Genomic DNA, 18,153 nt, shown 5'->3' on the forward strand with positions numbered 1-18,153 from the left:
AAACTTTCATTTAAATTTTATAAAAAATTGTTGCATTCTTAGCCTCATCATATGGCATCTTTCAGTCATAAGTATTGTCTAAGGCAGTGGGACATTACTTTGCAGCTAAACCCTTAAACCGATTTCACGTCAGGTTTCTTCGCTCTAATACTCTTGGCAAGCACGTGATCGAGAGTATACGATTGGTTATTGCTGAGCAATTGATACCTTTGCCAAAGGTATCGAACCGTGAGATTGAAACGCGATCGCGTATCTTCGCAGTGAAATGTCTCGCGAATAGTTTTCAGCGCGATGAGCACCTTTCAGCAATCAACGCTGAATGACAATGCTTTCGTAGAAATTGCAGTAAAATGTCCGCAGTAGAGGGCATCGATCTGTGAAATGGATAGACAAAGAAGCATCGTGAAAAATGCACGCGAAAACGAGCATGACTGATCATCATAAATTACAAAAGTAATTAGTAGTAGTAGTAACTAAATCTATTTTAGCTTTTAATTGTTATTGTATTTTTTTATCCTTCAAAAAGTTTCTAGTTTCTAGCAAACAAAACTTATAGAAATTGAGGAATTAATTAGTGCAAAAAATGTTTGAGTAATTATTTACGCAAGATCTTAGAAAAAATATTAAATACAATATATATTAAATTAATACACTGCGTTTATTTAGTAAAACTTTCTTTAGTAAAACTAAATATTCTCGTAAAATATATATTATATTAAAAATAATTCAGTTCATGGAATAATAAAATTATTGGTTCTTGGATCGCTAAAATAACTGCTAGATTTCACTACTTTCGCTTCAAATATTAACATCTACAAAATTATATGTTATTTTATGATTTTAGTCGATACGCTTTTTTAAAACTTTCAATATTAGAAAAGAAAATGTTGTTTACTTAACAAGAACGCCATTACTATATGTTTTCAAGAAATTTAATTATTTATACAATGTATACAATTTAACAAATTGAAACTTCCTAATTATCCAAATCAACGATGCAGAAATCTTGTTAATACGAAGTAGAAATAATCGTTTAACATATCTTAATTCGATAAACGCGTGTTTGCGGTTGCACGCATTATTTTGTGTACACTGTTAGAAATGTTCGTAAAATTCCATCAAATTTAAGTTACTAAAGTAACTTAATTTTCCGAAATTAGGATGCTGAAAACGAAATTAAGTAACATTTAATGCAAATTTACTAAATTTCTCTTAAAATTCCGATACTCTATCTCAGAATTACAAATGGTTTCTTAAAATTACTAAATAGTAACAGAAGTTTAAGATATCGTGACTGGATGAAGTTGCGCAGTGTACTCTGTGCAGTTTCTTTCCCGCGTACAACTCGGCGATCGGCAGGAAGACATCCTTTGCAATCTCTCAGTGGTGAGAAGTGGCCAGAAGTGGCAGTGAATGATACAGTGTGCAAAAACAAGTGTCATTATTCAGAATTTTACTGAAAATGTGATATTATGTTATATAAAATGTGATGTATGTGATATAGTTTTTTATTTTAAAGATTTGATTAAGTATTATTTTAAAGGATTATAATGATATTATTATTCGGTTTATTAATTTTGATATATTATTGCTTATAATATTTATCTTGACATATAAATAAACATATAATACGAACAAAGTATGTTTAAACAAACAACTAAGTGTGTATATGTAATACACAGTATTCTCATTGCATTAAATGAACACTCAAAAACCACTTTTCATAACTATTAGTTTTTGATATACATTTGATACGTATATGTATACTCAGTGACTTGCATGGCATATAACATATTTAGTTCATATTATCTTACTATTTAGATGCCAAGATATATAATATATATAATATTAGATATATAAGATTTATTATATATAAAGAAATATAAGAAATATATAAGAAAACATTTTTATCGGTTTATTAATTTTAATATATATTATAGTTTATAATTATATATCTTATATTCTATATATAGATATATAGAATATAAGATATATCATTATAAACTACATATATATTAAAATTAATAGACCGATATAAATTTTTTTACCCATTGAAATTTTCAATTACTGAAAATTACTAAAGTGTAACAAAAATTTCAAGTACGTGTGACTAAAGCTTTATGCAGTTGCTGTGTACGAGAAATCTGGAAGGGTTTTCCACGTCAACTTCTGCGTGTAAAAATCATTGTTACGGTATATGTATTTACCAGTAATCTTATAAAGTTCCAGCGCGATTATTATAATTATGCACGCAGACCTTCGCACATGCAAACAATTAATAAATATGCTTCTGACACGATTCTCATCATTTTACTCACGCAGTGAATAATTATATACCTACGTTATATTTAACATGCATAATTTTGCTTGATAAGACCTTTAATAAGAGAACCGTGTAAGCTGCATTATTAGAACATTAACAATACTTAATTATTATACAAATATACTTTAAACATGCAATTTTATACATCTCAATTTTTCATTGTTCAAAATAATTTTCAGTTATTATTTAATTACACTAAAAAAAAGAGGTTTAATTTTAAGATAAGAAAATGTTTTATTTCTGTCTGCGTTTATGAAATACTTCAAAAGATTTTAGCCTTAAATGATATTTAGACTTTGGCGCTTAGATAGAACACTAAAACATTTGAAATTACTAAAAGTTTCAATTTTAAACGTTTTGATGTTTTAAATCTAAATATGGTTTAAAATTAAAACATTTTTAAGTATTCAAAAAAACAGAAATAAAATATGTTAATGTCTTAAAATTGAACACTTCTTTCTTGAGTGCAATCGTTAATCATCTATTGGAATTGTGATTACCATTAACCATTACTGATTAAAATTGCAATGTAAAGATGTTTAATATCCGATGTTTTATGTTTAATTAAGGATTCACATTTTTATCAGTCACGCTACGAATTTAATCTGCATGCCCAGTGAAATTAAACGCATCGAAATTAGTAAGGCGAACTGCGAAGCACTCCGAGAGAAATCCTTTCGCCGATATGCACGAACGAACATCGAGTAAAATCGGTTCCTGCGGTAATCGAGAGAGTATCTGAATAGTTTAGATTTATCTAAATAGTTTAGACTTATTACATTATCCAAGGACTTATAAATTATCAAATAATCTTTTTTGTGAAGAAAATAAAAAATTGGAAAAGAGAGGAAACGTAATTTACGACAATTTAAATTATTATATATTCTATTTATACCGCACATTCAATATGTTGCAACGAAATGTTATTTGAAGCCACTGCTAAGCTCATTGTTACATACTTGAGGCTTCGCTCAATTGGATAGAACTTCCAATATGAAGTCAATATTGTTCAAATACATGTCCTTGTTACGGGAAAAGTAGAACTCGTCAATAGTAAAATGAATCATTAGAATAAAACACGTATAATAGAAATGCAACAATTGAATATCGCATTCAAAAAACAAAAATATTTCGTTTCAAGATATTATGTTCCATTTTTGTCTCCACTTTTTAATAAAACTGTTTTAGTTTTTAACGATGTTTAGATTTAATATATACTAAAACATTTAAAGCTATTAAAAGTTTCAATTTTAAACGTTTTAATGTTTTAAATTTAAATATAATTAAAATTAAAACATTTTTAAGTAAACATTTAATAAATAGAAATAGAAATAAATTTAAAAATAAAATGTTTCTTTTCTGAGCAAGTATTTGTTACGTGTGACGACACACGTCACACATATCGAAAATACCAAAATAATATTTACTTTCTAATTGACAAAATACAGTAAATCACAATAAATCTTGCCAAGGAATTTTAATGCACATCAGGTACATTTAAATGTACAAGAAAAACATTTGCACATATCTAAATAGAATTCAATTTTAATACTGTAGCTTTCTCTAGATACATTCGCACGAATTGATCCTCGTATTGTGTACCGCACGAATGCACTATTTAATGATTCTCACGACCAGTCTTTCGATGTACAGTCACGAAAGAAACTTCAAATTAACCGAGACGCATCTTTCTTGGCAAGTCTATATCCGAGTCGTAGCAAAAGTTCTCCTAACCAATACAAACTTAATACTCAAACTAATACTATTAAGGAGTTAATAGATATCCAGTTGGAAAATGAACACTCCCAGTAGTGTGTCGCAGTCGATAGAGTTAACAACGTTCATTGATACTTCTTCAGTCCAATGAGATATCGAGATTTTTGAGATTTCAAACTTTCGAGGAACGAAGAGTTGGTAAAAAAATATAATTGGTCAATAGAATTATTTTGGTAAAGGCTATTATTATGAAGAGTGTTTGCAATAAAACTTTTTCTAATGCACTTTAACGATTTTTTTTAGCAAAAAGTGTCCAGTGCGCAATAAAAAAAAGTATACGGAAATGTCGCGTAAGTAATTACTTAAAATAAAGTGTTATTAAGATATTCAAAATATTGCTGCCTCAATTAATTGGAATTACGAATTAATCAACATTTTAATATTACGAGTTGCAAAATCGAGGAAAGCAAAAGCGATTTAAACATTTTGTTGGACCAATTATTTTATTCAATAATCTTCGTACTTTTCGGAATAATTAATTTAAGGTATCTAAAACCGAACAGCACTAATTAAATAAAGCATTTTTAACACTTGAAACAATGTTTTACTAGAATGTACGTTTAAAAGATGTGTTTTCATAGAAAATAGAGGCTGCGGAATTAGAACCGGCATCTATTTAATTTAATACAACAAAAACTTTGTAGCAAAATTTTTGAGTGTATAAATTGGTGAATGAGTTGTTTTTATAAAAATCCGCTATGAAGTTGATTAAATATATATTATATATTTCATAGAACTTATTATTACATATAATATTATTTTACTAACTATAAAGAATAACACGCACACACACACACACACACACACACACACACACACACATATTAATTTTTTGGAATAAATATATTTTTTTAAGAAACAACGCAGAGATAAAGATTTTTAACTTTTCTGGATGTAGAATAGCTCATCATAAGCAGAAAGGGGGGAGGGGGGGGGCAGATGGAGGATTCAATATATGTATAATATAAATATTTTATCTTTTTTATGATATGTTGTAGCGTGCAAAGTTAGCACTTTATTCAAATACGGTATTCATCAAATCACTTAAAATTTCTTAAAATTTACCAAAAATAAAAATATTTTTTAATATCCTGAATCACTCTGGATGTGGAATTCCATATCACAAGAGATATAAATGTGAAAAACTCCATATCCTCCATAAGGAAGTCTCCGTCCATGAAACAATGCACTTACTAAATAAGGCTCACTTATATGGCCTTATTATTTATTTATATGTAAGACTTACACCAGAAGATGATTTTCAATGCTGTTAACTTTTGAAAAGCCAAAATTGCATTCAAATGACTAATAAAGAACAGGATTAATAGAGGTCCCCTCCAAATCTCTATTAAACAATTTTTTCACTTTCTAATGGCTCTAATAAACAAAAAATATAATACATATCCATATAAAGTTCCATTTATAATTATGAATAATTTTTAATTTACCGATAGGAGCCATTGATTTAAAAAATATAATTAATTTTTTTAAATAATATTAAATATTTCAAGTGTTTTGTGATATTTAGATTACTATCAGTACAATCCTAATATCCATTACAAGATTTTGGAGATATCATTGAGAATAATACTCAAAATTAATCTTGCTGATTCAAAAGATAAATTATCGAATGTGTGGGCTTTCACCTCATACGAGAGCAATGGAGGGTTAATGCTTTTATTCGGCTCAGATATCTGATATGATAGGATTGTTCTAACAACGACGCATTTATTTATCATGTGTAGAAATGACCGGAGGTGGGACTAACATGGCGTACCATGGTCTCAGTCAACATGTTAATTTTGATGTAATACCGGATCCAGGCGAGCGCTTTCGATTGGATGAATTGATCGGAGAGGGGACATATGGTGAAGTATACGCCGCTTACGATAAAGAAACCGGTAACAAGGTAGCCATCAAAATACTTGAAAATGTCGCTGACAACATCGAAGAAATTGAAGAAGAATATTTGGTGCTGAGAGATTTAAGTCAACATCCAAATATTCCTCTCTTTCATGGTTTATTTCTGAAACGAGCGAAGCCTGGTCAAGAAGAAGATCAATTATGGTTCGTGATGGAGGTATCGTCAATTAAACAAATTTATGGAAAAGAAAATAAAAATGTAGCAAATATTCCAATAAAAGAAGTTAAATTGCAGTAGTAAAATTGCAAAAATTACTTGTATAATTAATTGTTCATAAAAAGATGTTTTATAAAAGCTTATTTATTCTATTGCCACGGAAAAAATAAATTATATGATTCAACAAAACAATAGCTTGTTGGGTGAGTTTAACATCTATTGCTAAAAAGATTTGATAATTCGATAAAAAAATTATCTGAAAGTAATGAATAAATTGTTGAAACAACTAATTTTTTGCTACAATAAAAATTGCTAATGTAACAAGTTTTCTTCATTAGAACATCAAAAGTAAATGCTATCTTAGCTAACGTGTTTGGTTGAAACTTAATTCAATATATTCTAGATTTTTGCAAAAAATTGTCTTGTTGCATTAACAAATTTGCTGTGCTATTATTAATTACAATCTAACTTTATTTATCTATAATTTATTACTTTAACTAGCCGTATATTACGGCTATAAATTCATTAAATCAATGAAATTATTTTAACAAATCTTTTTTTTCCGTGTGGATTCTACAAATATCTTCTGTAAGAAGAAGCAAGTAAATTAAAGAAAACATCATATTTGTTAATAGTTTGAAATTTTTGCAGTATTTAGTTACTTCTTTGCAAAATTGCCATATGTATTATTAATTTGTCGATCTTCCAAGTAATGAACGGAGTCGGGGTATGTAAAAAATGAATTGCTCCGGTTCCAGTTGTGCACTGGGGGTTCCGTGACCGATCTCGTGCAAGGTCTTAAAAAACGCGGCAGTCGTCTAACGGATGATCAAATAGCTTACATCTTGAAGGAGACCGTCGAAGCTCTGATCTTTTTGCACAGTAATCATTGTATGCATCGCGACGTGAAAGGTCACAATATCCTCCTCACGGAAGAAGCGCGCGTCAAATTGGTCGATTTCGGCGTATCCTCGCATCTGGCCGCGACTCTCGCCAGGAGAAATACATCTGTCGGAACGCCATACTGGATGGCACCGGAGGTGAGTTTATCCGAGAAATTTTTTTGCTTTTAAAAGAAAACGCTTTATAATAAATAAAAGTAATAGAAATTATATGAAAAATCGAGTAATTTATTTGCTTTGGATCAATTGAATTGGTTAATACAGAAAGAGCACGTTCTGTTCATTAAATTTGAAATATGTAGATGTGTATACAGCACTTATTTCATCAGACTTTTAAGGATCTAAAGTAAGCGTTAAAAATAAGCAATGAATATAGAAAGCTCATTAATCCAAACTAAGTCTTCTCTCTTCTCATCCATTTTCTTCATTTGTTTTGCTTAACATTGCCCTTCTATTTTCATATTGAACTTTTGATATTGAACTCTTTCATATTGAACACAGTTTTCAAGCAAAATGATAATGCCTTTCTATGTTTTACAACAATTTCTATGTTTTATTTGTTTTTGGTCTTCTTGGTGATATTTACTTTTGCACAATAATTTCCAAGTTTTTGTGTTTGGAATTTTATTCAACAACAGGTTGAGTAAGAACTTTTTTTTATTCGTGGTGAATCCTTATACATCAGATATATTATTGTAATTTATCATAAGTTTGATATTGATATATTATATTTTATTTTTTATATAAAATTTATATTTTGATATTTTTACCAACATTGAGTACAAAAATTTTTTTATTTAACTTGAACTTTTTATTCAATACACGGGCATTTAAAGAATCAGGAATATTTCAAAAGTATTAATAAATGTCATTTCTAAAGGTAGTTTTGTTAGTTTTTTTATTGTAATTAAATTGATTTTGTTAAAAAATTTGCTAAAAAATTTTTAAATTGTAACTCGTGCTCTTTCTACATTCACCGAATCATTGGAGGAAAGCAAAACAATTCATAAAACTCTATGGTATTTCATATAGTTTCGAAATATTCGAACGTTTGGTTGAAATACAACTCGTATCGATCGTGTGGCAAAACAGGTGATAGCCTGCGAGCAGCAATTAGACTCCTCATACGATTCGCGCTGCGATGTCTGGTCGATCGGCATTACAGCTATCGAGTTAGCCGAGGGCGATCCGCCATTGTCGGAATTGCATCCTATGCGAGCACTCTTTCAAATTCCGAGAAATCCTCCTCCTTCCTTGAAGAATTCGGATTTATATTCGTCGGAACTGACGGATTTCATAGCCGAATGCCTGGTGAAGGATTTGGAGCACAGGCCGTTCGCCGGCGAACTAAGAGAGCATCCATTATTGACGAAGGTGGAACCAGTCGTAGAAAAAATCAGAAAGCAACTGAGAGAGGAAATTCGTAGACAGAGAGCGGAGGGTCGTGTTCACCGACAACCGGAAGTAACTACGAAACATGGTAAATTGAAGACGGACCGCAAGACGAGACCAGAGAAAATGTACATGGATGATTTGGCGGCTCTTGACATGCTATCGGAAGAGGCTATTGTCGATCAATTACAGCACCGATATGAGCAAGCACAGATATACACGTATATCGGGGATATATTGGTTGCCGTTAATCCTTTCACTAATTTGGGTTTATATACCGGTGTCGTAAGTATTTTATTTATATATTAGATTAGATTAGATAAAAATTATTCTATTCGTATGGTTTTTATACCTATATTAGTAAATCACAGACAGCGAGTCACACAATATGCATGAATTACCTTTATTTTATTAATAAATACCCATGCAGCACATAATATTATAAAATATTTCCAAAAAATATGATAAGAAATATTTTAACAATATTTTGAATAGGTTTTAAAAACTAAAAATGCTAACATTTATAAAAACATTTTAAAAATCTGTTAAAAATATTTTCAAAAATATTTTTTTATATAACCCAAATAATATGAAAAATATTTGTAAAAAATTTTAACAGTACTTTGACAAGGTTTCTGTCAACAATTTCCAGAATATTTTAAATAATTTTGTTTTCACAAGATTTAGCGGACACAGAAACATTTTAATAACATTTTTAAAATAGTTTGTACAATATGGCTAATTAATACAATAAATAGTTAAAAAGTTATAAATAATTATAACTATTAATTATGATGGTTTATTTTTTAGGAACAAAAACGGTACAAGGGTCAAGCGAGATCGGATAATCCCCCGCACATATTCGCGGTCGCCGATGCCGCGTATCAAGCTCTACTTCATCAACGTCAAAACCAAGCGATAGTCATCAGCGGCGAATCGGGTGCCGGTAAGACGGAAAGCGCAAATTTACTACTGAAACAACTCGTCTATCTCAGTAAAGCGCCGAATCGCAACCTCGAGGAGAGAATACTTCAAATAAATCCTATAATGGAGGCTTTCGGAAACGCCACGACCGGCATCAACGCAAACTCTTCTAGATTCGGAAAATATCTTGATCTAACGATGACAAAAGGGGGAAAAGTAACTGGTGCACGAATCTCCGTATATCTGTTGGAGCAATCACGAGTTATTGCTCAGGCCGAGTATGTTCTTAAAAATTATATATGTATACTTGTACAAAGTTTATCAGACTATTCGTACCGCTCTTTTTTCTCGATTATAATACTCTAGGTCTTTAAAAACAAGTAACTTTTGCTTAATCATATATCATTTTTTTTTATATCATGTTTATTTTATATATCATTTTTTTCTTTATATATCATGTTTATATCACGGTGTGTTTTCGAGAAATATAAGAAAATATCATATATTATTAGTAAAAGACTAAATAGAAACTTGGTAAAAATGTTAAACAAAATTTTTGGTACTTTAAGCATGCTCGCATATAAATGAGCATTTTTTTTAAACGGTTGATTAATATGCGTTGTCAAGCATCCTTACGGATGGTCTGAGACACCCTGTAGAGAAGATGGTAACGTGAAAATCGCAAATCAATTGATGTAAAAAAAAAGCCATAGCTGCTTTTCAAAAAAATCACGTAATTTACAATACGTAATTACATTTTTTTAAAGCATAATTATGTGTTTTTTTAATCAATTGATTCAGCACATTATTTTCTGCATAAAAATACTGAGGCACAATTATCAAAAAAATCAATAATTGATGAGATTTTATATCTTAATATATCAGAATAAAATTTGAAAACTCGTAAATTATTGATTTTTCAATAAATTTATCTTAACATTTTTATATGCAGAATAATTAGAAAAATTATATTACGTAAAAAAACATAATTTTATTTTAAAAAAAACATACAACTTTTGTGTAATCTTGAAAAACTGATTTTAAAATTTTGATTTTACCATTATATGTCATTTTCAAACCGTAAATATAACTTGTGTTTAAAACATTCTTTCCGTAAAATATAAAATTCTTAAATTATTATTGTTATTAGCGATTCTCACGTAAATCAACCTGTATATAATTTAATTAATTAACAAATTAAAGACAATAAATTCTGCTACTTTTCCATTAGGGGTGAACGAAACTTTCACATTTTCTATTATATGTACGATGGCCTGGAGGCGGACGACCGTCTCTCGGAATATTACCTCGTCCCTACGCTTCGAAGATATCACCGATATCTCACACATTATAGTCACACGTCGCAGACGCACATTGACAAGTTCCAGCAGCTCAAAATGGGTTTCAAGGTACTCGGATTTCAGGATAGCGAGGTAGACACGGTGTATCGGGTTTTGGCCGCTATCCTCCATCTAGGTGACATTGAATTCGCCGAAGTGGCAACGCAAGACAATACTGACAATAAAAGTAGAGTCATCGAGACTGTTCCATTACATAGAGGTAAAATTTTTCTCTTTATATTTGTTATAATAGTGTAATAATTAGGACGAATATTATTAGAATCGAGCCAATAAAACTCCCACTTGTGCATAAATAAGCATCGACAAAAATATCACAGTCGATTAGATGCCGTTACAGAAACACTTTGTGTTTCAGTTTCGAAACTACTCGGCATCGAACAGAACGATCTCTTAGAGGCTCTGACATCAAACTCGGTGATGACCAGAGGCGAGACAATTACACGGAACAATACGGTAGCCGAGGCTCGCGCGGCTCGCGATGCAATGGCCAAGGGTCTCTATGGCCGGCTCTTCGATTGGATGGTCAACCAGATCAATTGTTTGCTGTGTTTTAGCCGTTCGCCGAATTACGAGCCGCTAGCAATCGGGCTGCTCGACATCTTCGGCTTCGAGAACTTTCCCAGGAATTCGTTCGAGCAACTCTGCATCAACATAGCTAACGAGCAGATACAGTACTACTTCAACCAGCACATCTTTACCTGGGAGCAACAGGAATACATGGCCGAAGGAATACCCGTTGATCTCGTCGAATTTTCCGACAACAGGCCGGTTCTCGATATGTTACTAAGCAAGCCCATGGGACTTCTGGCGCTTCTCGATGAGGAGAGTCGATTTCCCAGAGCGACCAATCGATCTCTGATCGGTGAGTATTCTAAATAGTTATTCTTATTGCGCTGCTTTCTTTTAGCATGTATACATTAAAGAAAAAACTTTAATTTTAACTTTTAATCAACTTTTTCATTTGATTATGATAATTAAACTAATCATTATATATTCTTCACTTAAACTCACGCCGATTTTAAACAGCGGATAAATAGTCGTACAATTTATATATTTTTAATTACTTAACAATTTGTCTGGCAGAAAAATTCCACAACAATATTAAATCAAAGTTCTACGTACGTCCCAAATCGGACGCGGTCTGTTTCGCAATACATCATTTCGCCGGTCGTGTGGTCTATCAAGCCGAAGGATTCCTCGAGAAGAACAGAAACTTCCTGCCGCCCGAAGTCATTCAACTAGTACGACAGTCGCAATACGACATGGTTCGTTTCCTGTTCCAATGCCCGATCACGAAAACCGGTAACTTATACTCGGTACTGCAGGAAAACGACTCGAGAAAATCACAGTCGAACCAGAACACAAAGGTGTGTGCGTGTGTGTATATATTCGTAGAGGAAGATGCCGTCGATCGGCATCACTTTATTTTTGGATTGTATTTTTAAGCAAGGATTAAAAATACTTTGGTAAATACAAAGTAGAAAATATTTTCTATTAAATAATACGACAGTTCTTGCATTATTTCAAATTTTGCAACAATTGTTTCGTTAAAATAAGCAAAAGTAAAAAGCAGAAGCAAAAGTAAGAGAGAAAATGAGCTCCAAAACCAAAATAGTAGACAACAGGGCTATATTTCCCTTTTCTTTTCCTTTAATGAATAATTTATACAAAAAAAAAAAAAAAAGCAAGTTAACGTATACGAGGATTCCTTCCACTTTGATATAAAACGCTTCGTTGATTTATACAAATACCTTGTGTTCCGCAAGATGCAACATGTAGCACGATAATATATGTATAAAGATTAGATTAGATTTCTAATAGATGGATCTTCTAATGCTTTGTGTCTTTTATTTTATATATCTTTTACAACCCAGATAGCACGCATATCTAAAAGACGTCTTTTGGACATACGGGCTATCTGGAAATCTTATACATATTTTATTCTAACAGTAGTGTGCCAGTAGTTTACGCTGCAGTGATTTTGTTTTAATAAAACACATTATGAAAAAGATAAGAGAAAAATATAATTAAAAAATAGTTTTAGGATGCTGCAAATATGTAAAATGATCTAATATCTGTTCTTATTATTAATAATATAATCACTATTGTTTAAACTATACAATTTGCGAAAGAAAATTATGTAAATTTTATTTTTATTTTTTAAAAATGTTTTTTAATTTTATGTAAAACGAATAGATAAATTCTGGCTTCTGATTTCTTTAATTAAGCAGATCATGTTTTTATCAATATAATAATAAAATGCAATGTTTAGTTTCAAAGAAAAAAACGGGTGTCGCTTTAGAATTAAGATCTATGTCAATATTAATAATTTTCCTCTATTAAATTTATACTCCATATATTTGTCCCACTTTTGTATAAAATATTAATGGCATATTAACGTTTTGCAGGAACGTTATTCTAGTCGAGGTTTAGCATCACAATCGAGAGCACAGCAGACAGTAGCGACATACTTCCGGTATTCTTTAATGGATCTATTACAAAAAATGGTGTCCGGTTCACCACAGTTTGTTCGATGTATAAAACCAAATGATTCGAAAAGTCCACATTTCTTCGACAAAGACAAAGTTGTAAAGCAGTTGAGGTATACTGGTGTCCTCGAGACGATACGTATAAGACAAAACGGATTTTCTCATAGGATACCGTTCAACGAATTCCTTAAAAGGTATTTCTGAAACTAGTTACAATTAGGCGAAAAAATGCAAAATATCTTTATATAACTTGTATCAATTGAATTTATAAACTGTGCAGGTATTGCTTCCTTGCTTTCGGCTATGAAGAACGAGTAATTGCTAATCGGGACAATTGTCGGGTGCTTCTATTACGATTAAAAATGGATGGATGGGCATTAGGCAAAACAAAAGTTTTTCTAAAGTACTATCACGTCGAGTTCCTCTCAAAGCTATATGAAGAACAATTGAAAAAGATAATTATGGTCCAAGCATGTGTTCGACGATGGCTTGCAAAAATGAAATTTAAAAAGCAGAAATGGCAATATGCCGTATCAGTGGTCACGCTACAGCGTCATATTCGTGGATGGTTATCCCGAAAACATACAGAAGAAATGTTGGCTCAAAAACATGCGAAAGAGGAAAGTGAAACGCTCAATTTTATGCTGAGTAAGTTTTATTCTCAATTTTAATAATAAATTTTCTAAGTGACTCTATTATCACTATAACATTCCTATTTATTTTAATGTTCTTGTAGATGAGGTAAAACGTAGAACGCAAGAAAATACAGATATAAATACAGATATAAATAATCGCGAGCAACAAATGCGTAAAAATGTAGAAAAGAACAACGCCGCAATTGTTATACAAAGCCGTATGTATAAAAATTGTAATCTGCCTCCTTTCAATAATCGAGAATTTTAAACATACTTGTAATTAAATTTTTATAGACTTCCGAGGTTATACTATTCGTAAACGATTTGGATACGATTTGGAGGAACGTTTTAAAAGGATTTTGAACAATTTCGATAACATATATGACGGTCATAAAGCGCTGTTGCGCGAAGGATTAAAGCACGAGGACGCAGCTCTTATCGTTCAAAGATGGTACAAGAAGGAAGAAAAACTAATCAGAAAGAAACCAACCGTAAAAGATTCCATACATCCTAAGCTACGACAAGCAGATCTAATCCAATTTTCTCAAAATGTAATTAAAAATAATATACTTCTGATATTAATCCTTAAGGCATATAGCCCTATATAAAGAGAGAAGCGACCTTGATATCTCAATGTATGTCTTGTTAATTTGATTATATTGTTAGTTATTTGCCATCTTTCTATTGATAGGTACATGTAAAGAATCAAGAGGTACACAAAAATCTTCGTCGCAACAAACCTGGTATCAGATTGGTTGATATTGAAGAACCGCCACTAGATTACATTCGTCCTGAAGGATTTAACATGGTACAGGATTTAATATTGCAGTATCATAACGGAACGCAGCTCAGTGAGGAAGATAGTGTCAAGTATTATCGGGATTTAAAAGAGAAGATGAGCAGGTAAATATTTGTACACATACTTACTAAAATCAATTTGCGTTGTACTTTTATTTAGTATCGCAAACAAATCAGAAATTTACATGCTCACTTTTTTAATACTTTTGACACTCACATCACAAGTGGTTCGGAATTTGAAGACGATGAAGTTGACTGGGACTCGCCGTTGATATGGCTAGAGAATAACTTTCATTCGTTGAGGTAGATTCGGTTAACTATATTAATTTGTTTTGATGCTAATTACATATGTGTATTTCCTAATCGCTATTTATGTACTATAAAAAACAAGAGAATTTCGAAATGCATGCCTAGATTGTGTGCGTATGTGTGTGAAAGAGAGAATTATTATTATACTTAGAAAAAATATCAAAGGCTTTTTTAAATCCTCAGTAAAAATTAACTAAACTAAGTTAATCTTGTAAATTGAACAAAAATTTTAGTTTTTTTGACCTTCTATTTTAATCCCAACATTTTTTTCACATTTCCATATTTTAAGATATTCTCATAATCGAATGTAGTAATTGTTGATCTACTATGTTGAATCTTATTTATATTCTTATAAAACAAGATTATCCTGTAGAAATCAGAGAGGCCATATTTTGGAGATGAGTGCCGAAAGGAGCGATCGCATCACTCAAAGCAATTTCGTAATAGCACCGGAGCAACATCTATCAAACATTTGGCACAAAGCCCTGAGACCCCATCCGTCCGATGTATGCGAAAACATGACCTCCATGAAAAGTGTCAGGTAAGAATTGTCTCATACGAATAAACGTATACATAATAAACGCATAATATTTTATATATTTCTATGATGAATGATTGAATTAAATCTATTCGGTCTGATAATTAAAACTTATTATTTAGTGATTAATTTTTCTAGTCACTCAATTATTTAAAATTTATTCAATTATTCAAAAGTAATGTTTGTTAAATTTGGACCATTTAACATAATTACTTGTAAATTTTGTAAAAAGTTGTAAAACATTTTAATACCTTGCATTTATCTTCTAATATGCTATCAGAGGCATTATGGCAAATTTTCAGGTAACAATATAAATTTATTCTACTACCACTTTAGGATATATAACTCGTAATGGTTTTGTAATTCACAAGTCATTTAGTCTCAATTCATGAAACAAAAACTACAGTTTGATAGATGTGTCGACTTTTTTAAACATTTCCTCAAAGAACAAATCAAAAACTTAATTTTTTTCAGTACAAGGGTTAATGACCTACGTAACAAGAACTTGCAATCACAATCCACAAACGGACAACATGTAACCGGTTCTCCTCATATTCATGATCCGTCTAGCCTACGACACACGATCGACGATCAATATAACGCCATAAACGAACGGCAAAATATCTTTAACGAACAGAATTTGGTTAACGATCATCATAATTACGTCAAAGATTGTCACGCATCGATCAATGGAACATCAATTAATAACCATAAGACTCTCTCTAAAATAAATAATGGTTTTGCAAGAAACCAAGTAAAGAATACTGAACAATTAGATTTAAATAACGATTTGGTAAATAACAAATCAGAAAAAACATCAGACCGATCGAATCATAAACAGAACGGCCATCCGATAAAAAATCATCAGAGTAACGTGGACCATAAGAATGGCATCAACCGATTAGCAAATGAAAACGTATCGGATCAGGAACAGCTTCAAAATATGGCGACCAATCTCAGACAACTTCTAAGGCCGACGGTGATTGAAAAGCCGCAAGAAAGAGTCAAAACCGAATACGACACGGAAGACATTAATGGTCCTTACAACTTTAGACAACTCCTAAGGCCAACCGAATATCTTCCGACGGAATCTTTAAGGAAAAGGAAAGGAGGAATAGTTTCCAACGGAGTGCCACTACCGAAAGAGAAGATTCCAGAGAAGCATGTTAAAAGAAGAGCGCCATTGGCACCGACCCAAAATAAATTGACGAACGCAAAAAAGTAATGTTACTGCATCACTTATTGTATGTATGTATTATTAGATAGAAATATCCGTTTCCAAGAGAGATTTAATTTTACGGAACACAACTTTATTTTTATTTATGAGTATCTGATACAAAAGTCACAGTTAATTATTGTAAAATACTGAAAATTTTTAGTAAGATGTTGATACTGTACTGTTAATATTTACATACATAAGTTGAAGTTCTATCGTTATTGCCATTTATACAAAAAAAAAATAATCTATAATAAAAAACTTAAATGCTATTATAGAATAATTAGCAAGTGCAATATATCAAGCGCAGAATATAAAGCGGATAATCATATTTTGACGTATCACACTAAATTATATGATACAATATAATTCGATGCAGTATCTGTCATAGCGTGCGCATTAATGTGTAAAATGCAAATAATTTCCAACGAAAGTATTACACTCAGAAAAGAAGTGATTAATTTTATTAAACTATATTCTGTCTTCTTTGTTTTTTAAATATTTAAAAATGTTTCAGTTTTAAATAATGTTTAATCCTAGAACGCAAGTATCTTTTTTTTTTCTTTCTTACGCTAAACTGTGGTACAAAAATGTCATCTTGTAAAATGCTTTATATATGTGTTAGAAGGTTTCAATAATTAAATTCAATTTTCTCAACCGAAAGTTAATTAAAAAACCACCCTTTTTTCTACATCACCCTGGGGAAGCGGTCCTGGAGTGTTGACAGACACACGTCACAAGTCACATCCGGGTTTATACACGAATGTACGACATAAAATATTGACCGGTTCATACAATCACAAATGTAACAGACACATAGAATAACCCTCAAGGCTATCCTTCGAATCGGGACATCAAGGATCCAACGAGAACAACTTGAACCTGTTGTTAAACTCACCCGGCTGCCTTCCCAATCAGCATCTTGGTGCTGTTGAAGAGAGAGAGAGAGAGAGAAACCCTCGCCTCTACCTCACTAAACTAATCCTCCGAATAGTCTCTACATTCAATTTCTTTATTAGAACCTGCTCAAAAGTATTCCGTGAGAATCAAACCTCAGAAACGCTCATTAACATTAGCGTAAATGGTCAGTATTTACAATCACACCTCTCCTTAATCATAACGTAATTTCTTCATCTGAATCCCAGCAAAAGCAAAAGTGAATTTTATGGATGGAGTCTCGAACCAAAAATATCGTCTACTACCTCAATATCGCAATTTGAAATTCTTACGTTCGTACCTCAGTCTAGTGTTCTAGGACTAACATTAAAATATTACAAATTGAAATAGTCATCCTGGTCAAAAGCAGATCTTATTGTTAATGCTCAATAATAATTTGCTAAGTAAATTTACAAACATTTTTTTATTTAAAACGTGAAGAAGAAATAAAATATTTAAAATGTGTATCTTAAA

The 18,153-nt window shown here is 31.3% G+C and overlaps 1 protein-coding gene across 4 annotated transcripts in view; it reads left to right on the plus strand.

Moving 5' to 3' along the window:
• Positions 1-18,153, plus strand: part of LOC105205193 (myosin-IIIb) — a 32,400-nt gene extending 14,247 nt beyond the window's left edge. Inside the window, exons 2-17 of one of the 4 annotated variants that reach the window (XM_026130664.2) lie at positions 5,845-6,179; positions 6,938-7,219; positions 8,174-8,758; positions 9,284-9,675; positions 10,629-10,957; positions 11,114-11,620; positions 11,842-12,125; positions 13,167-13,441; positions 13,528-13,895; positions 13,984-14,100; positions 14,177-14,433; positions 14,574-14,785; positions 14,906-14,983; positions 15,363-15,530; positions 15,808-15,829; positions 16,002-16,142. In XM_026130664.2, the coding sequence (XP_025986449.1) occupies positions 5,847-6,179; positions 6,938-7,219; positions 8,174-8,758; positions 9,284-9,675; positions 10,629-10,957; positions 11,114-11,620; positions 11,842-12,125; positions 13,167-13,441; positions 13,528-13,895; positions 13,984-14,100; positions 14,177-14,433; positions 14,574-14,785; positions 14,906-14,983; positions 15,363-15,530; positions 15,808-15,829; positions 16,002-16,013 (4,221 nt within the window). In that variant the 5' untranslated portion in view covers positions 5,845-5,846 and the 3' untranslated portion in view covers positions 16,014-16,142. Of the gene's footprint in view, positions 1-5,844; positions 6,180-6,937; positions 7,220-8,173; positions 8,759-9,283; positions 9,676-10,628; positions 10,958-11,113; positions 11,621-11,841; positions 12,126-13,166; positions 13,442-13,527; positions 13,896-13,983; positions 14,101-14,176; positions 14,434-14,573; positions 14,786-14,905; positions 14,984-15,350; positions 15,531-15,807; positions 15,830-16,001 lie in introns of all 4 variants that reach the window. The other 3 variants (XM_026130662.2, XM_039451152.1, XM_039451153.1) reach the window with 3 other exon arrangements.

This window comes from Solenopsis invicta, chromosome 6 (genome assembly GCF_016802725.1).
Source record: "Solenopsis invicta isolate M01_SB chromosome 6, UNIL_Sinv_3.0, whole genome shotgun sequence".
Lineage (NCBI taxonomy): Eukaryota > Metazoa > Arthropoda > Insecta > Hymenoptera > Formicidae > Solenopsis > Solenopsis invicta.